General features: G+C 36.2%; 1 protein-coding gene, 1 long non-coding RNA gene and 2 other non-coding genes across 6 annotated transcripts; 3 read left to right on the forward strand and 1 right to left on the reverse strand.

Moving 5' to 3' along the window:
- Positions 1–247: 247 nt before the first annotated feature.
- On the reverse strand, positions 248–22,299 carry LOC102233092 (protein kinase C and casein kinase substrate in neurons protein 3-like). 3 transcript variants are annotated; one of them, XM_014472942.2, is made up of 10 exons: positions 22,131–22,299; positions 17,463–17,530; positions 11,229–11,385; positions 10,921–11,156; positions 7,735–7,890; positions 6,579–6,754; positions 5,450–5,570; positions 5,292–5,362; positions 4,089–4,168; positions 248–3,009 (listed from the first exon to the last, which is right to left on the reverse strand). In XM_014472942.2, exons 2-10 carry the CDS (start codon positions 17,520–17,522, stop codon positions 2,900–2,902), a joined length of 1,167 nt encoding a protein of 388 aa, XP_014328428.1. In that variant the 5' UTR covers positions 17,523–17,530; positions 22,131–22,299; the 3' UTR covers positions 248–2,899. The 3 variants fall into 3 exon arrangements, with proteins under 3 accessions (XP_014328428.1, XP_023205038.1, XP_023205039.1); XM_023349270.1 differs by lacking the exon at positions 22,131–22,299 and adding an exon at positions 21,766–22,077; XM_023349271.1 differs by lacking the exon at positions 22,131–22,299 and adding an exon at positions 18,924–19,323.
- Positions 22,300–25,208: 2,909 nt separating this feature from the next.
- LOC111611673 lies at positions 25,209–26,361 on the forward strand. Its single transcript, XR_002754153.1, has 4 exons — positions 25,209–25,292; positions 25,833–25,872; positions 26,066–26,107; positions 26,265–26,361. It is a non-coding gene; the product is annotated as an uncharacterized LOC111611673 (long non-coding RNA).
- Positions 25,669–25,760, forward strand: LOC111611751. The gene has a single exon (XR_002754206.1). It is a non-coding gene; the product is annotated as a small nucleolar RNA SNORD88 (small nucleolar RNA).
- On the forward strand, positions 25,910–26,001 carry LOC111611750. The gene has a single exon (XR_002754205.1). It is a non-coding gene; the product is annotated as a small nucleolar RNA SNORD88 (small nucleolar RNA).
- Positions 26,362–27,627: the final 1,266 nt, after the last annotated feature.

The following is a 27,627-nucleotide window of genomic DNA, read 5'->3' on the forward strand; positions in this document are numbered from 1 at the left end:
TCCCTTCCAGGGGGAAATCATCTCCATTTCTCCGAACCAAAACAACAAGCTCTCCTGCATTTCTTTCTTTTGCTGGAAGTGATGTCACTTCGGCTCACCTGAACACCAGCGTGGCAGGTTGCTCTGCTGACGTCTGGATCCGTGTCGGCAGCCGTGAGATCGTCTGTCTGTGACGAACACAGGCGGCGGATCCTGAGGGGACCGACGCCGTGATGCTGTCACACACACACAAAATGAACACACCTGCTGCTGTTTTTAGCATCGGAGTTTATTTCCAAAAGACATGAAGAGTTTACAAATGTATAATTCTCACATGACAAAGATAAAAGTACAAACATGTATATATATAGAGAGAGGAGTAGCTAAGCAAGGCAAAGGAAGCTTTTAATGAAAGGCGTTTCCTTACTTTGGTAAAGATTGTTCCGTTTTACAGAAAGTCTGAAATGTTATCTTAATCTTTAACACTGTAAAAAAAAAGAAAAAGAAAAAATCTTAAAGTATTTTACTAGTGCAAATCTCTTAAACGAGAAATACGAAACTCACAAGTAACTTTTGAGCAATAAATGAGCTTGTTTTAATAAAATAAATTCCTCAGTATTGATTAAAAAGCACTAGTTCAATTGGCAGATTATTTCATTTATAACATGAGAGAAATGTCTTGTTATAAGTTAAATAATCTGCCAATTTAATGTATTTTCATTGATATTATGGAATTATTGATTTAAAACAATCTCTTATATCTTGCTGAAAAGTTACTTGTGAGTTTATTGTCTTCTTTCAAGCATACTAAGAGATTTGGATGAAAAGCTAGAACAAAAATACTTGGTAAGATTTTGTGTTTTTGCAGAGTACATGACCAAATCCACTCCTGATGAGAAATAATACAAAGTCCTGTCTCCAATTTTTGCCAATTAAAAAAATTAAATAAAATGAAATGCTTTCAACGTTTGGCCTCCACTTGATACCAAAATATCTAAAATACTTGGTAATATTTTGCGTTTTTGCAGTGAAGAAAAAGCCAGAAATATGGCCGTTAATCTGATGTCATGGCGACAATTAACTGTTTGCAGACAGTAGGCGACACATTCAGCTTCTTTTCTACGAAGATAAGCGATGAAGGTTAAGCAGATCCTGCCGGGTTGTTGGAGCAAGTTGAAGACTGAACGTCAAACTTTACCGTTAATGGTTGAAAATAATCCAGAGAGCCTGAGCTTCAGGTTTCATCTACACTTTTAACATGGCAACAAAGATCAAAACGTTTAACTTACTGTTGGCTTTTCACTCGACTTGCATTACAGTCGAGGCGATGTAGAAATGTTGAGTTTCGCTAATTTAATTTGATTTAATTAAGGTCACCACAGGTCACTATTTGCACTTAGGCTGATTTGTTTGATTGCAAGTAGGCCTGTAACTAACGGCTATTTTAGTAATCGATTATTCTGATGATTCTTCTGGTTTTAAAAATGGAACAGTCTACAGATTTTTATTAAACAACTTAAATCTTTTTTATCCAATAGTAGAATTGAATAAACAATTCAACTCACTGATTAAATAAAGAAAGAGATTTTATTGCCTAAAATGCAATAATACAACAATCTCTTGGTGAATTTGAACCGAGTGAAGCTAAAACTATGAGGAGTTTTGGGTAAAATGCATTTACAGACAAAGTTGTTTTTAATCTTATGTGCAAAATGTTTATATATTTTGTACAGTTTTGGGTTAATTACTGCTGTGAGTGTTTGTTTTTTCAGTAAATGACCTTTTTTGAATGTTGACGATTAATATGTAATTGATTAATCCCAATTAATCGGCATTAAAGACAAACATGAAGGAAGTTCCTTCTAGAAAAGATTCTCAGATCTTTAAAACTTTCATGCTGAAATGTTTAGCTGCACTGAAGGAGATTTTTTATCAGAACAGTGATGCTGTTCCTGCAGAAACCTAAGAAAATGTAATCCAAGAAAACCAACATATTCTGCTGGAAGTGCAAGGACAAAATGCACAATAAAGCTTCTAAAAGATTCAGATGTTTAAATTTCTGATTTATGTCAAGAAAGATCTAAACTCCCTTTGGAACATGTGATTAACTCCAAGTGCAGAAAACCACAATGTGTCGCCATTAATTAGAATTTAGTCCAAAAGTTTAATTTACTACAGCAGACAGAATAACACCATGTATGAAGAAGAAGGCTGAACAGCATCTTTGCATAAATTTTGTTTATTTTCTCCTAAAAGTCTTTGGAAACATGAAAATGTTTGTAATTATTCCTCAGATTACTGTAGAAATCTGCCGTGGCTGCTGATCTGGAGACGTTATGGAGAAATAAAGCGATCAGAATTCATATAAAGCTCCGTAAAGTAGAGAGAAGCTGCAATAATTGACTCTGGTTTATGTGATTGTTCCCTTTCAAGCAGCGAAGTGGAAAAGTGGAGGTGAAACTCACTGTAAGTATTAAAACAGGCAAATTAAGACATTTTTAGTGTCACTTCATTGAAGAGCTTTGTGTTTATTTTACCTGCAGGCTGCAAACATTTGTAAAGATTCTCACCTTCACTTCTGCAGCTGCTTGAGTTTTAAAAGCAACATGAAAAAAATAAAATAAAATCTCAGTCTTGTATTGTAGCTTCAATGCCAAACATTAGCGTGACTTTATACTCCAGCATATAGTTGTCATGGTTACATAAAGGGATCGCTTGCTTGTATTTTTGTCTTAAAACATTCATTAAAATCCTTCAGGAGGTTAAAAAAAACGTAAAATCTGTTTGTCAAAATAGGAAAAAAGGTTTTCGTGTTTGGAAAACATCTCGGTTTTAATCTTTAATGGATTTTTTAAATGTTTCTGATCAGAACCAGACGCAGCACCGGGTTTTTTACCCATATCCATCCTGTTTGTGGAAACTATACGACCTCTACGTAGTTCGCCGGGTAAAGCCCCTCCCAGCCTTCGTCCTTCTTTCCCCGACACCAACCCTGATCGTCCTCATCCTCGATCTTCAGAAACTCCTCACCTGCAGAGACAAAGAAACTTTTTACTCTCACATATTCTGGACTGCTTTTTTAATTTTCATGGATTTATTTAATAAATCTGGTGCTAAAGGGAAACTTTGCACCTATGTTCCACTTGATTTTATTTAGAGGTGTCAGATTAAATAGAAAAGACTGAAAATGGATGCTTACCACAGTTTTAGTAAAAAAATATGCTAATTATAAATAGCTTTGCTTCCTTTTATACTGAAGTCACTGAAAAGTTACAGCTTTTGTTAAATGAGACTCAAATTCTTTCCATCTAAAGGTGTAGTCAAAGTTTAACAACAATAATTTGGATTATTCAGCCTTTCATAAGAGAAAAAATGAGATTTATTTTCCAAAGTCCTTTTGAGAAATAGGATATTGAACTCATTTACTAATGTCACAGTTTCAAACTAAATATTTAATTAACGGGCTAAATATTTAGCTTCAAACTAAAAATCTGTCTTGCGAATTAAATATTCACTTTGAAGCTAAATACTAAGTATTTAGCTTAAAACTACATATTATATTTTTAAATATTTTGTTAGAAGCTAAATATTCATATTCTTTTGTGAGTTTAAGCTAAACTGACATTTAGCTAAATATGAAAGCATAACATGGTGAAAATATGACTTTAGAAAATTAATCAATATTTTTTTTCTCTTAAAAAAATAACTCAAATTATTGCTGCTAATTTTTAAAGTGTGACTTTACAAACGGGACCCCATAGACTAAATACAGACATTGGAAGTTGTGTTTTTGTGTTAACAAGTTCTTAAGGAGAGCAGCAGCAGCCAAGTCGCCATTTTGAAAGTCGCTGAAATACAATAAACTGACTTAATGCTGCTTTAAAATACTACAAGAAGAATCTTGTAGAACCTTAAATTTTTCAAATTTATATATATATAAAAAAATCAATAAAATAAATTAATTCTTTTTGATTTTTGTGGCTCACCCAGAGCCTCATCTAAAAAGCTTGAAGGTTTGCCAATGAATGATGTATAAATCAGTAACACATCTGCTGTTTGTGTGAAAACGTGGAGAATGAAGCTGATGCTGCTTGTTGCTGCATGTTTACCTGCTTTAAAGGAGAGTTCATCCGTCTCCTGACCAACATAATCGTACAGAGCTCTCACTTTCACGCCGCCAATCATCACACTGAACAGGAACAAACACAAAGTTTGATCACAACAACAACATGGAGGAAAACACAGGCAAAAATTTACATCCATCTATACCCCAATCCATTCATCAAGCTTTTCATCCATTCACCAACTAATCCATTCATCGAGCTTTTCATCCATTCACCAACTAATCCATTCATCGAGCTTTTCATCCATTCACCATCAAGCTTTTCATCCATTCACCAACTAATCCATTCATCAAGCTTTTCATCCATTCACCATCAAGCTTTTCATCCATTCACCAACTAATCCATTCATCTATTCATCAAGCTTTCCATCCATTCACCAACCAATCCATTCATCTATTCATCAAGCTTTTCATCCATTCACCAACCAATCCATTCATCTATTCATCAAACTTTTCATCCATTCACCAACCAATCCATTCATCCACCATCAAGCTTTTCATCCAATCACCAACCAATCCATTCATCCACCATCAAGCTTTTCATCCATTCACCAATTAATCGATTCATCCACCATCAAGCTTTTCATCCATTCACCAACCAATCCATTCATCCACCATCAAGCTTTTCATCCATTCACCAACCAATCCATTCATCCATCCATCAAGCCATTCACCAAATTATCCATTCATCCATCCATGAAGCCTTTCATCCATTCACCAATCAATCCATTCACCAATCAATCCATTCACCAACCAATCCATTCATCTATTCACCAACCAATCCATTCATCCACCATCAAGCTTTTCATCCATTCACCAACTAATCCATTCATCCATCCATGAAGCCTTTCATCCATTCACCAACCAATCCATTCATCCATCCATCAAGCCTTTCATCCATTCACCAAATCATCCATCCATCCCCCAAAGCGAATAAAACCAGAGCTGTGTTTAAATTACACCTTTTCATTTTATTCAGCAGCTAAACGATTGATCTCAAATGTCCAAACTGGTTTTGGTATAAATAAAGTAAGGGAACATTATGGTTGACCTGATCTGAACGGGATTAGAGAAAAGTCTGGATTAAATTAAACACCAGGAAACCAACCAGTTTGACTGAACTGTCATTTCTGCCAGGAAGAGACCAAACAGCTGAATCCTGTCCATGACCCCCTACAGACCCACTAACCTTTTCTCTATTGTTCCTTTCTTTTCCACCTTCTTCTTCCCCTTTTTGCTTTTCTTCTCAGGTGAATAATCCTTTGAAAGATTTGAACAAAGTTTCATTTAAAGCCACAGAACTGAACTTTGCTCTAAAACAGACGAACGTTGGAGCGGATGAAACACCTGGAAGTGAGGCCAGTCGGTCGGCATGCCGGGTCCGTGAGTGTTTTTCCACCAGCGGAGGTCCTCTTGGTCGTCGATGCCCATCAGGGTGTTGTGCAGCTCGCTGTACACGGCAACAACACTGAGCAGGAAAAATGGATCATCGTAAAACAGAAATTAAAAAGCCTTAAGTCGATGTCGTGTCTCCCATCTCCCCTATTCCCGCCCTGCAGCTGTGATAGATGTTTGAAAAGTAATGAAATGGCTGTTTTATCTGTGATTCCCCATTAAGAGACTTGGAGTCATTGAGAAACACTTAGGCAATAACATGAAGTGGAACAATTTTTAAATCAGCGATGAGTTAAGTTTGATCTAAAGTCATGAACAAACCGTGGAGAAACAAAAACAAATAAATCACAACTAGATGTTTGACACATCAGAGAACCAGACGCAACACAGTGACTGCAGAAAATTACCACAATAAAGTCAAAATAATGACAATAAAGTCAACATTTCCAAGAATAGAGTTGTACGAGTATAAAGTCATAATATTTAGAGAATAAAGTCAAAATAATACAAGGATAAAGTCATGAGAATAAAGTCATAATATTTAGAGAATAAAGTCAGTTTTCTAATAATAAGTTAGAAAAAATGAGAATAAAGTTATGAGAATATCATATTTCTAGAAATCTTATTATGTCTTAATCCTCAAGTTTTTAAAATTTTCTTATTGCGGCCCCAATACGCCTTCAGATATTTTTACATTGTTTATTTAGTTTTATTTTGAAAATCAGGAAACCGAAAGTCACTGAGTTAGCACTTCCTGTTCAGCAGTGCACTACTATGGGTCGTTTGCAGCTTTTCTTTAAACACAGCACAGCCTTTGAGTTAATAAAAACATTTTTATTTTACACAAGAAAACATATCTACATCTTACAACAAATTTTATTTGAATAAATAAAATTATGTGATTATTTAAATGTTGTGTGTGACCTGTTAGCATATGTTAGCATGTCATTTCAGCATCTTGATGTGCTTTATTTTTTTTATTTTGACCAGTGAGTGCTGAATGAAGCTCAGTAATGAAAATCATTCGGGCCTCATCATCCGGTCGTCTGTCTGAGCAGCAGCCGCAGCGAGAGCAGCTCACCTCTCGTTGGTGGTGACGTCCAGGTGTTTGTGGATGGACAGGAGGGCTTCTTTGAGGAACACGATCCTCCTTCGCTCCTCGTCCTGGGATTGGTCGAAAACGGACTCCATCTCCTCCATGTAGCGAGGAACGTAGCGGTTCACCTCCTCCAGGACTTTCTCATAGCGAGCGCGGACCTAAGATTCAGCCAAAGCAGCAACAACTACATGTAACTGAAACGATTAATCATGATTAATCGATTATTGAAATAATCGTCAGCTCATTTAGTAACTGATTAATCGTTAACTGGAGTATAAAGACTCAAAAAAAGGTCATTTGCTAAAAGAATAACATTTTCAGAGCAGCAAAAATTATACAAAGACTATATAAATTTTATCAATTATAAATTGAATTATTGTCAATTTTGCAATTTATTGTATAAAAATGTGTAAGAAAAAAATTACAATAGTTTTTCTTATCAAATTAATGGTCAGAATAATCAATTACTCAAATAATCCTTAGTTGCAGGCTAAAAATGTTTTATTTTAACATTTGTTTTTTTCTGTAGTGTTGTAAACACTCAGATGTCTTTTCAGGCAAACCTTAAATGTTTTAACTGTAAATATGATTTTAAAAAATTAAGAAAAAATAAAATAAAGATAAAATACAGGCACACCATTCATGCTAGTGCAGCTTTAAAAGTAGTGAGTCAATGGTACAATAACAGAAAGACGAACATTTTAATCTCAGATTAAACTTTTATGGTTTGGAAAAGGGTAAAAAAATAAATAAAAAAATAAAAAAACTTTAAGCACCAACTAATTAAAGAGAAGAGACTCGACTTTTACTGCCATTACAGACAAAAACTGTTTACATGTTGCCCCCCATTCAGCCATTAGCCCTTGTTTTGGAGCATTTGATTTGCTGTTATGAGCCGTTTTTATTGCCGAGTGGGAGCTCCTGGTTGAACCCCCGTCTGTGAAATTAATGGACAACCTGCTGTCCTTCCGCAGCTTTAATCGCGTCAGTCTTCACAAAAAATTACAGTGTGTATTTAACACCACACAAGGACTCTGAGTTCTGAAGTTAGGAGGCAAACGAGTAGCACAGATGGCGATGAATCACATTTTAATTTAAATTTAAAGTAAAAAGAAAGGGGATGATGAACGTTACTCACCTTCTCGGCCTCCTGCTGAGCCAGTTCTCGCTCCTCCTGGATCTTTTTTTGCTTGTCAATAGAAACGTCTGGGTTTCCCTGAGCGTGAAAGTCTCTCTCCTTAGCGGCGTGCTCCTTACGGCTCACCTTATGGTACGCCCTCCTAGCTTTGTCCAGCTGTGGAGAAAAAAAACAAAACCCAGATCATTTGGTCACATAATTGTTACATAAGGTACAAAAGCATAACTTTGATTAGAAGAGAAGCCAATGTAGCCAAGAAAACCTGTAAAATTTAAAAAAATATTACTACAAATTCAAGTTATTTTACAATAACAGTTGCAAGAGATCGATTTCTGCAATCATAAGTTTCTACAACCAGATTCATTGAGGTTTTAAATCCTTGGTGGAAGGAACTGTAAGGACCTGAGACTCTACTTTTCACACGTTCTTTATGGGTCAAGGCTCTAAACTCGGCCCAGAATCCTTTATCTTTTAGATACATTTGTCATTATGCTGATGACACTGCACTCTTTTTGCATCACATCAGAACCGCTTACAGGACATCTGCAAGTTTCGTGTAAGACTTTTAACGCCACCTTACACAAAACTGAAGGATGAAAAAACAATAAGTTTGGGGTCTTGTTGAGGGATGCTACTGTAACGTAGAGACAAGCTGAAAAGTTAACAGAACAAAGTTAACAACAGAAGTGAGCCAGTGGTGAAAACAAACATCATCCAGCTAGTAAATCTGCACTGACTCATGACACAAAAAGCTAGCTAGCTGGAAAAATAGTGAGTATGACTACAAATTACAGCTATTTTACAATAGTTGTTGCAAGAGATTTCTGTAATGACAAGTAGTCGTTTTGGTGGAAGGAACTGTGTGGACCTGAGATTCTAGTTTTAACATGTACGTCATGTATCAAGGGTGTTCCTCAAGGCTCTGGACTCAGCCCAGTTTCCTTTGGCAACATCTTTTACATATATTTTTCATTATGCTGAAGGCACTGCACTTTTTTTGCGTCGCACTCCCAGGTTTCAGAAAATGTCATTTAAGACTATTTAAGACATTTTTGAAAAGACCTTGAATAAAATTTAAGGCTGAAAAAACTATAAATTTAGAGGATTTTTGAGGGATCTTAACGTAATGTAGTGCGTTAAAAGTTTGAGTATTTTTGCACAGAACGCACCTAGCTTCATATGGAGTTAACAACAGAAGAGATCCTGTGGCGAAAACCAACGTCATCCAACAAACTACCCATAAATTTGCACTTATGCAAAAAAGCTAGCTAGAGTAGAAAACCAGTAAAATTAAAAAATATGACCAAGAATGAGATTGCAACTATGATTGCTACCTAACTAGTAGGAGTATATTAGCAACTAGTGGTAGTATTGAGCCAAAAAACATTATGAAGATTTGACACAAATCAAATGTTTGCCTGACAGAAAATAAATTGCATAGAATATTTGAGACTAAGTTGTTCTGCTGCGACAAAATTCAAGAGCTGTGATGAATGTGTTTAAGGCCAACTTAGATTTTTTTGTAATAAATTCAAGATATTTATGGCCTTAATTTTAGACAAATTTAAGATTCTTTAAGGATGCCACTTGTATTTCCTTTATTCTAGACATGTATAAACATATTTAACAAGTATAGGGATGCCACATTTTAGCCCAAAGTTATAAAACATCACAGCAATAACTGTGGAATAACAATGTTAACAATAGATAATCTCATCAAGGCTCGTTTTTCAGTGGATTTCTTATTCATACTGGTCCTATATGTGAATGCTAGCTGGACTTAAAGACTAAAGAAACAACTTATTCACAAGTTGATAAAACATGGTTGCTTGTTTTCTTTTTGGAAAAAAAAATCTTAAAACGACTCCTCCTTTCAGCAGAGGTCTAGATACACTTATATTTATCGGAGAGAAAATAAATAGGAAAGAGAGATCGCTTCAGAAAGGACACATTCAATGTTCTCATGCCCACTGAAAGAGAAAACTACTCGATTTGAGAGGTAATTAATACATAAACATAATCCGTTAACAAGAAATGTCATTTACATCAGCAGGGAGGTTTTAATGATACATTGCAAAGGTCAACTTTTTTAAAAGGCCAAGCTCATGGTGACACAGCTCAAGAATGATTACAGTAATTTTCAGAGCAAATATAAAAGATTAAATTCATTATATGCTTAACAACATGAGCTGCAAACTAAAGCAATTAATAAATGTCGGTTTTAACCTCATGGATCAAACCTAAATGCAGTAATTCAAGCAGGAAGAAAATAATAATTATTACATGTAAAACAACACTATTAGCAGAGTTGGTAGTAACTAGTTACATTTACTTGAGTAAAGTTTTTGATAAATTTTGGTTTTAGGAGTATTTTTACTATTCTGTACTTTTTACTTTTACTTGAGTAATAATAGGCTTGAGGAGGTAATTTATGGTTGTTTCAGGTAAATTAATATCAGATAAATTAAGCGTAGCTAAAAACTCAGCTAATATCATCCAAGCTAAGCTAAACTCAGCTAAAATCAGCTGAAATCAGCTAAGCCAACCTACAACAAGATCAAATCCTTTTAAATAAGATAAATCAATCCAGTGTACAGCACACAAAGTTATAAAACGTTCAGATCTACTAAGACAAACTGCAATAAAATGACTTAAGGTCAGATAAAATAAGTTAAAATCAGCTAAACTAAGCTAAATGAAAATTAATTAAACATAAATATCCTAGAATGAGATCAAATCAGCTAAACTAAGATAAATCCACCCAGACTACAGCACAGAAACTAAAGTAAGCTAAGATCAACTAAGACAAGCTAATAAAATTACTTAAGATCAGATAAAATAAGCTAAGTTAAAATCTGCTAAACTAAATTAAGCTAAGCTAACCTAAAATAAGTTAAACCTGCACAGATAAGACAAACTTACCTCAATGATCTTTTAGGAAACAAATTGTTTGACGTAAAGCCTTAATATTTTGTATTTAATTAATATTAAATTAAGAAAAATTTTGAAGTATTTCTTAGTAATTGTTCTACAGATTTTAGCATGTAAAAAATCTAAAATAAGTTACTTCTATTTGAATGGCCATCTTTCATTTGCTAAGATTTTTGACTACTCTACCCATCTCCGACTATTACAAACTATATTGTAAAAAAAATGGGCCCAGTTTAAATTTGAATTCAATTTTACCTTCTTAAGCCGTTTCGCCCAGGGCTTCTGAGCGCGTGCAAACCCGGTCTCAATGTCCTGGGACTCCTTGAAGCCTCCAAATAACTTCTTGTGAAAGGTGTCCTTCTGCCAGGTTCTGACCCGGTCTGCGTCTTCCGACACCAGGGAGCGACAGATGGAGGCGTGTAACGAGGCCAGCCGGTCGGCAGACGACAGGAAGCACTGCCAAGCCTTCAGCAGCGACCCATACAGAGGACCTAACGGAGGAGCAGGACGGTTTAGCTTTCCTTTCATGCATTCATTATTTGCTTTGCAGAGGCAACACTAACTGGAGTCCACGACTGGTTTCCACTTGCTGCTCCATTCGTCGAGCTGCTGGGCGTACTGCCTCTCCACGCGGGCTCTCTCCTGGAAACACGCCACGATGTCGTTGCAGGCCTGGAAGGAATCTTCTGTGCGCTTCACGGTGGGATGATAGTTCCCAGGCTGTCACGATGCAGAAAGAGGAAGAGGGAAGGCTGAATGGACGTCAACTCAAACTGCAGTGGCGAATTTCATCTACCAAATCCATTAGATTAAAATGCAACAATTAGTTTTTATGAAATTTGTATATCAACAAAGATCCAAAACATAAAACAGTTTCAGATTGTTGCTTAAATTAGCTACTATAAAAAATTAGTTCATCTTATTTTTACTTTATTTTATCTGAACATTGGCTTGTATTGTTTTAGCTGGTCATTATTATTATTATATTATTTTAGCTTACAATATTTTATTTTGGTTCGTCTCATCTTGGACAACAATTGATGACTCAAACAAATGGAAATTTTCTGGGGTTTTTTTTTCTTTTAATAAGGCTACAACAAAAACAAACCAAGCAATTCTATGCTGATAAGACAAACTGAAATAAGATCAATGCCACTAAAATAAACAAAGTCAAATTAAAATAAATTTAACCAAGGTAAACTCTGAGAAATTAAGATAAATTAAAGTATTTCATGGTTATTACAGGAAAAATATGATCAGACAAATTAAATTAAGCTAAACTAATCAACCCTACCTACAGCACACAAACCTAAAATAAGCTAAAATCAACAAAAACATACTGTAAAAAAAATAACTTAAGGTCAGATAAAATAAAATAAGCTAAATCTGCTAAACCAAATTTAGCTAAGCTAAAATCAGCTATAGTAAATAACCTGGAATAAGATTAAATCATCTAAGCTAAACTAAGATCAACATGGAAAACAATTAATGACTGGAGAAAAAAAGATAAAATAACTGAAGATCAGATAAATAAGCTCAGGGAAAATCCGCTAAACCAAAATAAGCTAAGCTAAAATCAGCTAAACTAACCTTTGTTTATCTGATTAAGACAGATAAACAAAGCATACAGCAACCAAATCTAAAATAAGCTAAGATCAAATAAGATAAATAACTTAAGGTCAGATAAATTAAACTAAGCTAAATTTGTCTGGTTTAGCTAAACCAAATTAAGCTAAACTAACCTAAAATTAGCTCAATCTGCACAGATAAGAGAAGCTCACCTGAAGACCCTTCAGGAAACAGTAAACTTTGTTTTATACTTTATATCAGGGGGGCCCAAAGTCGGTCCGGCATCCTGCATGTTTTAGTCTCTCCCTGGTTTAAAGCACCTGGATCCAATGATGGCTCATTAGAGGCCTCAGAAGAACATTAACCTGCTGAAAAGGTTGTTACCACCAGGGAGAAAACTAAAACATGCAGGATGCCGGCTCTCGAGGACCGACTTTGGGGGCCCCTGCTTTATATTAACAAAAATTACAAACCATTTTAGTCAAGTGACATTTGACCCCATTTCCTGTGGTAACTGACCATATAAAGGAGCAAACCGTGTGACCCAGCCCTGAGCGCAATAACACATACGCCTGTTTGTAGATGTGGAATTTGGAAATATCTGCTATTTTCCTGGCAGCCGCCGCCAGCTCTGCTGCGCTGCGCTCTTCACTTCCTGTCAGACTCTTTCAGCGGCTGACACGAGTCGACAGCTGGTTAAAACGACACCTCAAATCGCGCGATGTCACTGTTTGTTAAATCATGGCGCTGCGTGTAAATACCGACGGGGAACACGCGTGAGCCGGTTCGTCTGACTGCCACGCCGGTTAAACAGATGTTCCTAATCACGCTGGTGACGCTGCGCCTCTCGCTGGAGCTGCACACGTTGGCCTACAGCTAATAATAGCAGCCATATTGAATTCCAGGCATGTAAATAATCCTCAATGTGTCTGCGAAGATATGGATTTAATCAAAGACACTCTACCCTCTTTACTACACTAGTCCTTCCTTATTGTATTTTATAGTCAACACTCAAAGCTCTAATTTAGCAAGTTGTGTTATAGCGTCGTTTTTACGCCTTAATTGAGACCATTTGGGGTCTTTCGCATCTATGCCCTCCTCTTCCCTCTCTTTTTCCCCTCATTTATCCTTTCTTTTTCTTTGCGTCTGTTGTGGTTTCCAGCAACTCTCCTTTTCTTTTTCGTCTGTGCATTAAGCAGAAACAGCTGAGGAATCCGGTCTGAGGCCAACAGCAGCGCTGCAGAGACCCAGTTGGCCGATCTCTGAGGCAGATCTAATTCTACTGCAGCCAACAAAGACGACCATGCGTGTCGAATTACACTCCTTGTTTTTACATAAAATATACAACACAGCATTCAAACTTACAGTACTGCAGGTTCTTGTGATAATGACTGTGATTATTGATTTTCCTCAAAATATTGTTTGAAAAATTAACTTTTTAAAGTCAAGAATAAAGTCAATAGCTTGCATTTCAGAGAACTGCAGGATAACAAAATGTTGCATATTGTGTACAAGTGACAGCAACCAGAGGGGAATAAAAATTACATATTTTACGGCTTGAAATATTTCATTTCTATACTTATTGCATTTATTTTTGTACTCTCTGTGCCTAAAGTCCAAACTGAACTTGGAAAGAAATTTGTAAAGTTTTCAGTTGCAAAATTACATGAACTTAAAGGTGTTGTTGTCTCTAAATGTTTCTAAATCTGTTCTTGCTGATTTTGAGAAGTAATGATTTGTCTGTAGATGTTTTAACTGAGGAATATTTTAATTTATTTATAACGGTTTTAATTTGTTTTGGTTTTGCTGTGATTGTTCTGTAAGTCAGGATTTTCTTAAAAGAGATTTTTAATCTCAATTTGATGTTCCTGGTGAAATAAAGATTAAATAACTTTTTAGAGCAGATATAAAAAGGTTTAAAAAAAAACCCGTAAAACCTGCCAACCTGTGTTATTTTTGGTATTTTCATTCAGAGAAAGAAGTAGGCATTGTGTTTTAGTTTCATTTTATTTTGACAGAGACTACAGTGAACCCCCATGTTCGCTGAAAAAACAGCTAAATTAGCTTTTATTTAATTTATTAACTTGGCAAAATATACCAACTACTCAAAAGAAAGTGACCAAAAGAAATAAGAATATTTGTAAAGAATTTGGTCAAAGTTTTGGAAATAAATTGAATAACATCCTTACCCTACAAAAAACACAAACACATAAAAAACTGGACTAAATTTCCTGATTTTAGCTTTATTTTTATTTTCTTGACTCAGCAGTTTTGACACTGCTTCCAAAGCTACCTTTTCTTTTGAATATTTTGAAAAAACCTTGAAAATAGATGTAATTTATGTAAATAACTTGGAGTTATGTTCCACAATAACATCCACAAAAGACATGCTTAAATTAAGAAGAAAAAAAACAGCTGAAATCTAAGGAAATCTAAAAATAAATGTAAAAATTTTAAGATCAGGATAATTTGAAACAAAAACAAAACATAGCAACCAGGGATGATTTTAGTTTGAATAACACTAAACACTTTCCAAACCTGCTTAAGGTTGAGTGATTTTGCAAACTTGGTCTACTTTGTTTCACATTTGCAGCGTACTGACAGGCGGCCATAAAGCGTGGCAGCAGGACGACAGGAAGTGGTCTGGAAACACAAAAACCCAACGGGAGCCTTCCTAAATTACAGGAGGAGAGAGATCAAAGTGGGGCAGCCCCAGTGATCCCAGTAAAAAGCAGCAGAAACCAGTCCAAACACTCAATATTCACCCACGCTCAGTTACAAACTGGTTTAAATATATGACATGGTTTAGATTTCTTTCATTTTCTTAAACATTTCAGATCATGTCAAAAAGTAATTACCCCCTAAACCTGATAAGCTTTTGTATTAGTTTTGTGTTTTACACCACTGTGGAACAATTTTGTCTCTTTTTTGGCCAAAATTGTTTCAATTCAGCCATAATAGAAGATTTGAAAGCCTAAATGGCCGACTTAAAGGAGAACTATTATGCAAAGTTAACTTTCTTTCTTCCCTTTGGGTCTCAACTGCTTCTAAAATCAACCCAGCACAGAAAAAACAACAACCCAGCTGTTTTATGACGAGAGTTCCACACGTTACCTAGCAACCCAAGCGGCGCTCCAGCATGTTTGGTCAGGTGGTTTTACTGCTGTACAATGGCTGCTGGAAAAGACAAGAGTTTTGTTGTTGACGTACCATCCAGAAACCATCTGCTGCTTTCTTGTTGGTTGTACAGGAGGCGCTACTAATGTTTTTCAAAGATGTACGTTTGTATAATTGTACATCTGTTTGCAGCCATTTTCACGTAAGTGTAAACGTTGAGTTGGCGGCGTGGCCAGCAGCAGCTCATTTTGATTTGAAGTGATTAGACACCCTAAAACAGCTCATTCTGAACTGAGCAGATAGAAATCTCATTATCCAAGAATGATTTTATACAAAAAACAATGTAATGAACACAATTTGTTCCGACCTTTGACCTAGGAAGCATAATTGGTCACCAATTGGATGTAAACCCAGACTTTGACTAGAACACTTGAAATCTCGTTGTTCTTTGTGAAACATTTTAAGGTGGTTCTGAATAACCAAAGTGAACTTGAGTTCAGGCTCAGAAACTGATGGCTGGATATTTTCCTCCAGGGTTTTCTGGTAGAGAGCTGAATATCCATAAACTACAGGAAGTCGTCCAGGTCCTGAAGCAGTAAAGCAGACGCGGTTTGGCTGTTGGTATGTTGTTTGTTCCTTGTTAATTTTTACAAAAGTCGCAATGGGACACATACTTTCTAAAATAGGGTCAACCTGTGTCTCATCGGTCTGGAGACCATTCTTCTAAAAGTTTTTGGTGACTATTAAGCAAAATTGTTTTGTTAACAGTTTGACGGGCCTTTGTGCTGTTTTTGTTCTGCGGTGGTTTTGGTCTTAGAGTGCCCTCTTTTTGTCCCATTTCTATGTTTTAGTCACAAACACTGATATTAACCGTTTCATATTTTCTCTCACTGCGGTTCTCTGGAGTCTCAAATATTCAGAAATAACTCTGCAAACATTTCTAAACTGATAGATGTTGACGTTGTTTCTCATCTGTTTTTTGGGGGATAGAATGTGTTGTTTTTTGAGGTTTCTTGACCTACTTCATGCGTTCAGAGAGGTTCTGATTGGGGGATTTCTTGAGTATCAGTAAAACTGAACACAGCTTACAAAAAATGTGCTTAGCATTGGATAATTTCTGATTTAAAAGGGGAACCATTACTTTTTGTCACATAAATCAAAATAAATTTTCAACTCAAATTTATGCGAGTGAAAAAATATTTTTAAAATCAAAACACAGAATCATTTTTTACTCAACTACAAACCTGAACTATTTCAAATTAAACAAATAATCAGATTTTTTTTGTTACTAAATGAATGGCAAATTGTCTGATTATTATTCTGGACTTGATAGAAAAAAAAAAGAAAAATATTTTGGCCATATAACAGGATCTAGGCCAAAACACTTTCTGTTCTTAGCCAAGTTTTAATACAGCAATTAAAAGCAGATTTGGGTGCACCAAGGTGTATTTTAGAGTGCAGAGGTGTCTTAGTTACCGTGATTACAGAAGGAAATTAAAAAGCTGGGAAAAGATTATAACTTCGTGTTGCATCCATCATTTTTTGCAAGCAGAATTTATTTAATTCAATCTTGGATTGTGGTCAAGGGCACCGCACAAAATCAGTACAGGGGCCGCAAATGGCTCCCGCACCCTTTTTGAACATCCTCGGTTTAGATCATTTATAAAGCAAAGAAAAGCTGCCATAATATCAAAACTGTATTAACTAGAGTTATTTTTGTTGGATATTAAAAATTATATATATGTTTTATGAAAATGTGCTGTGATGAACTAATTCAAGTGTGTAACTTTCACCTTTTTGTGTAGAAAACGGTGAAAATAAAGTCCTGTTTAAATATGCAGCACTGCTGTAAGAAAGCACAAGACAAGATTTGCCAAAAATAATCATAAAAAAACTTCTAATTAAGGCAGTTCTGAAAGCCTACAGGTTACTGCTGACATTTAAAAATGGAGATAAAGCCTCATTCCTGAAGGTCTGCTCCCTGAGCAACAAAACTATTTGTTCTGTTTTGACTGGAAGAAACACAGCCTTCAGACTGAGAAAGGGAACCATATCTCCCGGTCCCCTCACACACACACACACACACACACACACACACACACTGCACATACCATCCAGAAGCTGCGATGGTTGACATCCTCGGGATTGTTTTCTGATGAGGACGTCGACATCGTGTTCTCTGGGAAAGTAAAAAGGCATCTCGATTAGTTCTGACTGTGTTGTCATTCTGCATGTTTATCTGCAAGCTGATTCTGGAAAAAAAAAAAAAAAAAAGGAAACAGCTTAACTTCCCACAGAGGAACATTTTATATAAAACTGCTTCATATACGACAAAATAAAACAGGGAGTACTTTTAAATAATTTTAATTGTCTTTATTTTGATATTTTTAACATTTAATATGTAGCTTTATAACCGTATTTATTTAATGTCCTTGACACCAACCATAATTTCTGCCTGTTAGATCAGTACGTGGCATCATAAATTGGTAAATTACACAACTAGTTCAATATTTTGCTAGTTTAAAAAAGACAAATGAGTAACACATTGTCCAACTTGTAAGAAAAATGCCATTATTCTCCAATTTGCAAAGTTAAGACAAAAAATAGCTTTGAGATACTTAGCTTATCATAACAGAACATTTTTATTTTTCAGTCACCATGTTAATCATTCATTTATAAACGTCACATTTTCAAACTTAGTACTTAACGTGTAAGCTAAATATTTAATTTACAAACTACATGTTTAACTCAGATACGTATTCAGCGCAGAGCTAAATATTTAGCTAATGCTAAATTCAGCTACCGATAACCGAAGTGAACTACAACTTTCAAAATAAAAGCGGGGTAACTTCTGTTGGCGTGGCTGATTCACTTCTATTGTTGCTCATGTAATCGTTTCTTTTCCTCTCGTCATATATAATATTTCAGCTTAAAACACAACATGACCCGTTTTAACGGCATTACTGACGTCAACAGCAACACTTACATGCGGCCGCTCAGCAGCAGGAAGTTCGAAAGACACCCCTCTTATTTTGATAGTCCACTTCCAGGTTATCGGCAAGTGAGTTGTCCTATTAGCTAAATATTTGGCTAGCGAGCTAATTGTTTAGCTGTTTGTTTATAATTAAACATTTAGTTTGAAACTATGACATTTATAAATGAATAAATAACATGGTGAAAATAAGTCTTTAAAAAATATTAACCACTTTCCTCTCTTATGACTAAATAACCCAAATTATTGCTGTTAATTTTTTGAATGTGTAGATTTGCAAACCCTCACCCTAGTAGACATGTGTCAGACTGACATACTGTGTTAAGTCATTGACTAATGAGTCATGGAACCTATTGGTTTCCCTACCAGTAAAACTTTATTGGCCACTGTTCGTTTTTCTACCGCCACAGCAGAAATACTGCAGTTTAACTCCTGCGAAATTAGAAGACAAAAGCCACTGCCAGTATAGCGTATATTTGTCATACAGCTGTGTTTCTCCAACATTTTCTAAATGCAACTCTAAAACTTGAAGCAATTATTCAAAGCAAAGGCCGTCAGCTGGTAGAACTCCATTTCTTACTTCACCAGGAAATCAGAAATCCAGCTTTCAGACCATTGCTCTCCGTCGGGGCCGATATGAGGAAATGCAGCTGCTGCAACACGTCAGTTCCCGAGTTGTATAGTGGAGGTTCTGTGTGCAAGATAAAGAGCTGGAGCCGCTGCTGGAAGATGATTTGCGTTGTAAATTTGAACCTCGGGGCGAGTTTTACAGTAAACGGGAGGCTGCTAATAATGAGCTCTGACGACTACACTGAGACGGAGCCTCCCAGCATTCCCAGCTTTGCAACATGAGCCATCCGAAAATAAATTGGGGCTATGACTGAACTCATCCCATCTTTCAAAGCCGCTTATTTACAGTTGTGCACATGCATCTTCTACAAACACAAATAAACAGTTTTTGCTCCTATATTGTGTATTTGCAGCCTGAAGATAGAGAAATTAGGTTAAACATTTAAAAATGTAGCTTAGTGGTAGGACAAGTTAGGGAACTACTTGGAATAGAGACATGCAACAAGTGGCAACAACAGAGGTGTTGCACTGTAAAGTGGAAGTAATTCACACTCACTAAACACATTTTCCGTCAAAGTTCTCTAAGATTCTTGTAGATTACATTTAAAAAGCAGTTTCATTTTCTTTCTTGCAGTTATTGCACAACAACAACTTTGGCAAACAACAAGAGAATCTTGATTTCTCCAATGCAGACATATTCTCAGATGGTAAAAGGTTTTAGAACGCAACTCCAACCTTTGTGAATCTGGTTTAAACATCCTTCATCTTCATAAAGGTGTTTTCATAGAAAGACCTGCATTGGTGCTTTTGCGATATTTTCTCCGATATCAAAGGTTGCCCCTTAGCTTTTGTTGTTCTTTAGTGGGTAAAAAAGTAAGATATAGTATCTTTCAGTATGATGTACCTCAATAAGTGATGGATCGGTATTCGATTCTCATGGTTTGATAGCCAAGTTCTTACATTGTTTTTGTATTGACACAAAGATCTGAAGCAAAAATGTCAAACATGATCGTATTATTACAAAGGCAAATTGTTATTTTTTCTTTGAATCTGAGCTGCATGGTGGCACCATGGGATCTTTCTGCTTGGAGTTTGTATGCGGTCTCCGTGGTTGTGTGGATTCTCTCCAGGTACTCCTCTCACAATCCAAAACCATGACACTAAATGTGTTTTCACACCTGACAGTCCGGTAGACTTGGTTCCATTGGGTCCCAAATTTCCAACATGTTACATTTTCAGCTGCTTTGGTTCTCTTTCACACCGAGTCAAACGAATCAAAGCCTTTGAAAAACCTCACCAAGAACTGCAGAAGGAAATGAAGACGACACCAAGTTCAATTTCCTTCTTCAGGAAATGTAAACTAAAAAGGAGAAGCGTCAGATTTTAGAGGTTGTAGAATTTCTCTTTTGTCTTTTGTTAAAGTCTACTAGCCATTTATCCCGCTAGCGATAGACTCTCATGTTTGTTTAGTTGTATTTACCCAGAACGCCCTGCACTGTGATCCACTTCCTGCTTTTGGAGTCCAGTTGATGTATACATTTGCACTAGAGTTCACTTTTTTGTCTGCATCAGAGTTTGATTGCTCTTTCACATCTCCCCATGTGTATGCTGGATTTTTTCGGCAAACAAAGGAGAGTTTGATTAAAGCGGACTTAATTTTTGATTTTCAGCCAACATTTACGTCTGGACTTACTGCATCTTGCTTCTTCCAGTGCAGAATTATGACGAATGTCTCACATCAATAATGTAAAAGTCAGATAAAATGCCACAATTGTTCAGGATGCTAACATTTTGAAAACAATCGGACACGTATCCAATTTAGTTCCACATATGGAAGTGGGACGGATCGGATTTGTGCCGTTCAGACTCCGATAAAAAAGTTGGATTTGGGTCGCATTTGCCTGCTGTGTGAACGTAACCTAAGTTCCATCAACTGAGATCGTGTCCACTGTCCTATGACCTTAGTGACAGCAAGTCACCGTGGTAGTTGAGGTTTTTACCAACATTATTGCATAAATATTAAAGTAAGTTCATATTATGCATGTTATAGTTCATGTTTGGTCACATATTTTTGATACAGAAGGTTGTTTTGAAGAACAGGGCCGTCTTGTGTTGTGGTCTGCAGGGTGTGACTTTGTCCTCATATGAAAACAGAAACTTTTCTCAGTTTAATATTAGAGCAAGCAGTCGTTATGCCTTCTGGTGTTTCTAACCCACAGCTGCTGGTGAAGCTGAACTCCACCCAGACAGAGACGTCAGTTTTTTCCTCCCTGCAACCATCTCTCCTCTTCAGGCGCACAATTAGATCCAATGATTTCCCTCCACGTCTTGCTTGTTCACGGGACATCACATGCTCCTCCGTTGAGGCTCAATCTTCTCCGCCGCCGGGGTGGGGGGTTACACAACACAGAAAGCTGCAGGAGATCACAGAAATAACGAGCAGGCTGCCTTTTAACCCCTGACCTTCACTTCCTGAATGCTTTCCCAACGTTGGCCGCCTCTCATCGGGGTATAGCGCGGTTCCCAGGAGAACCCAAAGGTCGTGGAGTTCTGCCCCTTTGTCTTCCTCTACCAATTACGTCCAACTATTCTGCAAAGTTTGACGCAGCTTTTCAGAAGCATTAAAGAAGAACTTTCTCCTTAAATTGGTGTCAAACTCCTACTATAAACAGAACTTCATCGCTTCTTTTGGGAGATTAAAGATCCTGCAGGAGGAGGGAACTGACCCAGATTCCATGATCCTGGTAACTTTTGAGCATAAACATAACCATGTTTGGAGTTTTCATTCTTTCACTGCAGAAACCTCAATAAATCTTCATGCTGTTTCAGTACAATGAAGGTTTATGACTTACCCCTGACTTTTTAATCCTCACTTTTTGCATTCCCAGAAAAGGAATTCGATTCCCTACTATTTCGTTTCTTCAAATGTCCATTATGGATCCAGACATTTGAGTTTCTTGAGATCTTTGGAGTTGTCAAAGTCCATATGAAGCTCCAAGTAGAGCAAAGTCTTCCCCCCTTTTTGAATCCTGGCTCACACTTTCGTTCCCTCCCTCTGTCCTCGTTTCATCTGTCACGCATAACTCAAGACAGAAACACACACACACACACACGTTGCATGCAGGAAATATAAAGCAACAAATGGACAAGGAGCAGAAACAGGAGCCTCGTCATTCCAGGAGATCCCTTCTAAATGAAAATCATCAGAGCTCTTTACCTCTTTCAGCAAAGCAGACGTTCCTGATTCGCTTTTTTTCCTTCTTCTTCTCCAGTTAGTCTCTGAAAGCTTCTCCACGCTGTCTTGTCTTTGTCCAACTCCTCCTCTTAACCCTCTCCAGCGCTGATTTTCCACCCGTCCAGAACGCTGCTGCTGCTCTTCCCCTTTCTTTGCCCCACTGTTAATGTCAATGTTCTTTCCCTCCTCCTCTCTTCTTCTCTTCCCTCCCCCATTTTACTAAACCTATCTCCTCCTTTTCTCACCAACACAGCTGTAGAAAGGTTTTTCTCCTGTTCTTTGGACGTCACCACTTGTTGGAGGTTGTCTCTATGATTTAGCGAACTTTGGGTGTCTGAAATAAGCTGATTCACCAAACTAGATTTAGTTTTTGAATGTGCACCAGCAAAAATACACATCTGTGCTTTAGTTTATCCCCTTACTCCCTCTCTCATCCACATTCCTCTGGGATTTTTAGGAAGGCCAGCCTTCACAGCTGGATGTTACGTCTGCTTTTCGTATATAAATATATACTTATGAGAAGCTTTAAAGTGAAACAACTGCACACACTCACATATTTCTGACTTTGTGGCAATTAGTCATGACATTTCCACCTGCCAGGGCATGCCAGGTAAATAACGAGATAGGTGTGTGTTGCAGAGCTCGCACGCAGCTGCTCAACCTGCTCTCAGGAAACCTATAATCAACTCTGGAAGGACAGTAGAAGGAAATGACAACATGAGGCTGGAGAAAAAATGTCAAAATGTGAAATTTACTCTGTCCTCCACACTTACTGGCACCCATGTGCTTCTTTTCCGTCATTTCAGTTCACTAAATATTGTTTAAAAATGGAAAGTTATTGATTAACGAGTTAATATAGTGCTCTTACCAACGAAGAAGATAAAGAATTTTAAAATAGTACATTATATTTCAACATTTTGTGTCAGCTAGTTAAATACTGACGAAATAAACAGAAAAATGTGTATATTTCAGCTGATTAAAGTTAAACAGCCCTTAAAATCAACCCTTCTTATTGACGTCATGTCTTTGTCTATCACGTTATAGTTTTTCTGCTTTATATCCTCCGTTTTTTGTTTAAAAGTCCACACCTTCGTGGCAAATCTGTAAGTTATGGTTGAGAAGTTGACGGCAACTCCGCAGTTTGTCGAGTGTTTAATATTTCGTAACATTAACGGATAAAGTGAATCTTACATCCCACATCGGACTCCGTTCGGACCGTTTCTCTTTGCGCGCTTGGAGATCGCCGCCATCTTCGTTTCTGAATCCAACGGCACCGCTCTAAGGATGACCAGCGGCGCCCTCTGCTGGATGGAGGCCAAACTACAACGCTGGAAAAAAAATCTTAGTGGACTTTATTAATTAATCGATTGGGGTTTACATGCCGAATCCCGAGTCATGCAAAAACGTTGAAATATTATTATTACTACTTTTTGGCCATTTCTGTGTTTATTTGGATCATCATCTCCTTAAAGGAAGGCACAAATTACTTTCAAACTCCAGGACTAACCTGCAAAAACTTTTTTCTTCATCTTATTAAAATTACAATTAATGATAATCCATATTTCAATGAGGAATTTGAGGGGATATTATTCTTAAAACTTGGATGAAGGCCACAGTAAACTGAAAGTACGTAATCCTGATTAAATATGTGATTTCACAAGAACAGATAACTGCCTGTGTTTTTCTAAGAATACAGATATGTTTTGGGGAAAGGAGCAGTGCAGAGCAAGCCAGTTTCTGCTGAAAGGATTGTTAAGACGCCAGGTGGTTTTAGCTGCAGCAGCCCGGCATGTTGGTCGTACAGATGTCACATTGTCCTGATGTTGGAGTCACTCTGACAAGTAGATTTAATTCATCCTGAAGAGGACAGCAGTCCATCACAGGAGATAAGCAACCACTGACACATACCAGCGTGATTCAGAGCCTTCACTTAAACCAACATGGTTTTGGCTTGAGGGACCCAGAAATCAGACATGTTCACTAACTTTTTATTACAACATCATAATATAGAACATTCAATTCTCTACACAAAGAGTTTAATGTTAATTATTCTAATATACGCTCATAATCAATAAATTTGAACTTATTTCATTAAGTTTATACCACACAAACGGATGTTTCAAGCCTTTATTCCTGGAAATAACATTGATTTTACGATGTAAAAACATGACATTATAATTAGTATATTACAGCAGACTAATTAAAAAAACATTTCAATACTGAAATGTGGGTTTAATGAAAAGTAGTTTTAATACCTTATTAAATGTAATTTTCCAAAGGTACTTTTAATCAAGCTAACGAGCGCGCCCTCTGGTGATCAGAGAAAGTAACTTCACATATAAACACGTACAGTGTTTAGACGCAGGGCATTGTGTTATAAATGTATAAATTATGCATAAATGTTCTATTTTCTAAAAGAAAATAAAAATTCAACCGTTTAGATAGTTGTTGTTTTTTTTGTTTTTTTATTTTGTTTTTTTACATTTGTTTCTTTTTATTTGCTGTAAAATTAGATATCTGTCACTGCTACCTGCAGCTCCTTGGTTCTAATAGCTTTGGCTAAAAATGAAAAACGACCAGACTTGTGATGTAGCATAACATCCTATGACAATAGTTATTTAAATTCCCCTGGTTCCAAAAAAAAATGCACAAATAAAATAGATAACATACAAAGTAAAAATGTTAATTAGTAGCAGTAATTTAGTAATTTGGTTTTGTTTGTTTATAATCAAAATAGTTAAACAATATCCACAAGATGTGATTCGATTTTTTTGTATATTTGTTGCAATTTTATTTAAAATTTTCTAAATATATATACTATAAATTCACATAAATAAATGTATAATAAATATAAATAGCAAAACGTTTTATTTATATAGACTCCTCTGTTTTTATTTAATTAGTTACAGGAGGGTGGAGCTGTATGTTTTTATTGATTTCAAATTAATAGAACTAAGTGGAAATTCACAAATAGTATTTCTGTTTAATTTTTAACGGTAACTCTCTTATTCCTCCTCCCGTCCACCAGGGGGAAGTAAAGCGGAAGTTACGTTGCTGCCAGTAGTCAAACTGCGCAGCCTCCGTTAGGACCGGTCAGTAACTGTTGGTGAAGCGTAGGGGAACGGTCCACTTTTCGATGAGGAGGTGAGTTAACGGTACTTCTATCAGAAATATTATACAATATTCACTGTAAGATTACAAATTTTAGCGAATCTCCAGTTGTTACTCATCATTCGTAAATTGGCATATTTTGTAATGTATTTCCCGAAATCTAAATGCTTCAATTGTGAGCCGAATTTAACTTGTTTAAGTCTTTATGTGAATTTACCAATCTCTACCTCACAGAGTTTATACTACGCGCTATGAAGGTGGTTAAATATAAAATTGAACTGTTTTTCTATGGGGACTGGTTTTCAACCACGTGGAGCTCATGCCACGTGTTTAGCATAAGCTGCTAGGATGCTATGCTCAAAGTGCCAGTTAAACGCGAGCGATTTTTAGTGTGTGTTAGCTTTAAATTACCCTCCTGTGATGACTTGCACTGGGCTCTGAGTCTGTATGGAGATAGAAGTGCATCTTTGGCCTTGACAAGCCAGAGTTTCTGAGGAAAATAAAAGCTAAACCTGGTTGAGCTTAAGTGATCATGCATCATAGAGTTAACTCTATCCTTCTTTTCATTTGTAGGTGATGCAGAAATGACTTAAATGAAGATGGACTCTTCTAGGTGGGTCAAACATTCAAGTCCAATGAGAATCTAAAAGCTTCTCCCCTGATGACTTGCACTGGGCTCTGAGTCTGTATGGAGACAGAAGTGCATCTTTGGCCTTGACAAGCCAGAGTTTCTGAGGAGAAAATGACTTCATGACGTCATCCTAATGATTACAATCTCAAACTTACATTTTTCTTTTTATTTTTAGGGTGTGGATCACTTGGAAACAGACAGACGAGTAATTGAAGAGGTTTGTGTTAAAATCCATGTTTAATTTCTGTGATTTCTTGTGATGTTTGCACTGGGCTCTGTAACAAGACAGAGTCTGAAGAAACAATATTCAAATGATTTTATCTGCTTCCCTGTCGAATCATGAAAGTTAATTTTGCTGCGTCTTTTCTTTTCAGACTAAGATTCCTGCAGACTTCCTCACCAAGTTACACCACATTTTTCAGTTTTACTTGATATGTATATAATTGCAGTTAATAAAACTTGGATTTGAAATTTTGTGTGTGATTATGTACATTTATGTATCCTTCAAAGTTGAGTTAAAAATGTAGATTTAAACCTGATGGGAACTTATTAAATTCAGAAATAGTTGACTAGAGCTGGACAGGCATCGTCTAAAATAAGATTGTAGCCTGCAGACCAGTTTAAATACGTTTACATTTTAAATTTTTGAGAATTAAATGTCTTTTACAGAACAAAGAATTTCTGCAAACTACAACCTAAAGTAATTTTTTTTACTCTCAGACCAGCCAAATAAAACGTAAGAGCTGCAAACGTCGCACGACATTCTGAAAATAAGACATAATTTTAGAGAAATATCCACCGTTGAAAACATGTTTTTAAAGAACTGCCCTTCTGTTTCAATTTTTAGGATAAAAATATATTTTTTTGTCAAGGATGAATATTTTTTGTTTGGGATTGAAAAGTAAAAGTACATTTATTCCAACTGAGAAGAAAGGCAGGTTACTAGAACTTGGTGTCACTTTGTGAAAAATATACATACACAAATTTGTTCCTTATGAATTTTAAGCATAAAAAGTTCTTCCTTCTTATTTTCATATTCTTACCCAAACTTGCAAATTACCTGCTCAGTACTCCACACTAAGTATGAATGTCCATTTATTTACTGATGACACTTCAGAAGTCGGATGTTTTTCTGTAAATAACTCAAATTATCACAGATAAAAATGTTTCAGGCTTACCTGTATCTGCAAGGTTGAAGACAAACCTGAAAAGCAAAATTTTTCTTCATAGGAACATAAACCACCATAAACTAGAGCTTTGTTTATCTTTATTATAATTCTAACAATTTATCTCTTAAAACATTTGAAATTCATATATATTTATATGAATGTGTGTATATGCATATCACATATACATATATATATATATTCTGTAAGATACCTTTCTTCAGTTCATACTCATTTTTTAAAGATCTCTTAAAGGATAAGAAATGCTTTCTATAGAGTCGGACCGATTCACCTCAGATTGTGACCTTTAACCCCTGACAGCTGATGTGTGAGCCACAAACTCAGTTTTAAATAAGAAATCCAGAAAAAAAAGGTCCAGAATATTTTCTCAAGAGTCACAAAAGAAGAGAGATGAGTTCCTGTTTTACTAAATTTACACTACATGAACATTTTGTAGATCTGATAGAAACATCTGGCTTAATAAAAACTTTTACCTTCACTAAGAAACGCTGGTAGCAACATGTAATACAATGAGAACCTCCAGGGTACTAATAGGGGTGGTAGAGATAGT

This window comes from Xiphophorus maculatus, chromosome 16 (genome assembly GCF_002775205.1).
Source record: "Xiphophorus maculatus strain JP 163 A chromosome 16, X_maculatus-5.0-male, whole genome shotgun sequence".
Lineage (NCBI taxonomy): Eukaryota > Metazoa > Chordata > Actinopteri > Cyprinodontiformes > Poeciliidae > Xiphophorus > Xiphophorus maculatus.

Bases quoted from the DNA above. Each gene is read 5' to 3' on its own strand.
- LOC102233092 (XM_014472942.2), bottom strand. From the start codon at position 17,522: ATGTCGACGTCCTCATCAGAAAACAATCCCGAGGATGTCAACCATCGC. The intron at 6,755-7,734 runs GTGAGTAACGTT...GCTGAATCTTAG, and splicing joins CTCAGCAGGAGGCCGAGAAG to GTCCGCGCTCGCTATGAGAA. The intron at 4,169-5,291 runs GTTAGTGGGTCT...GTTCCTGTTCAG, and splicing joins AAAGGAACAATAGAGAAAAG to TGTGATGATTGGCGGCGTGA.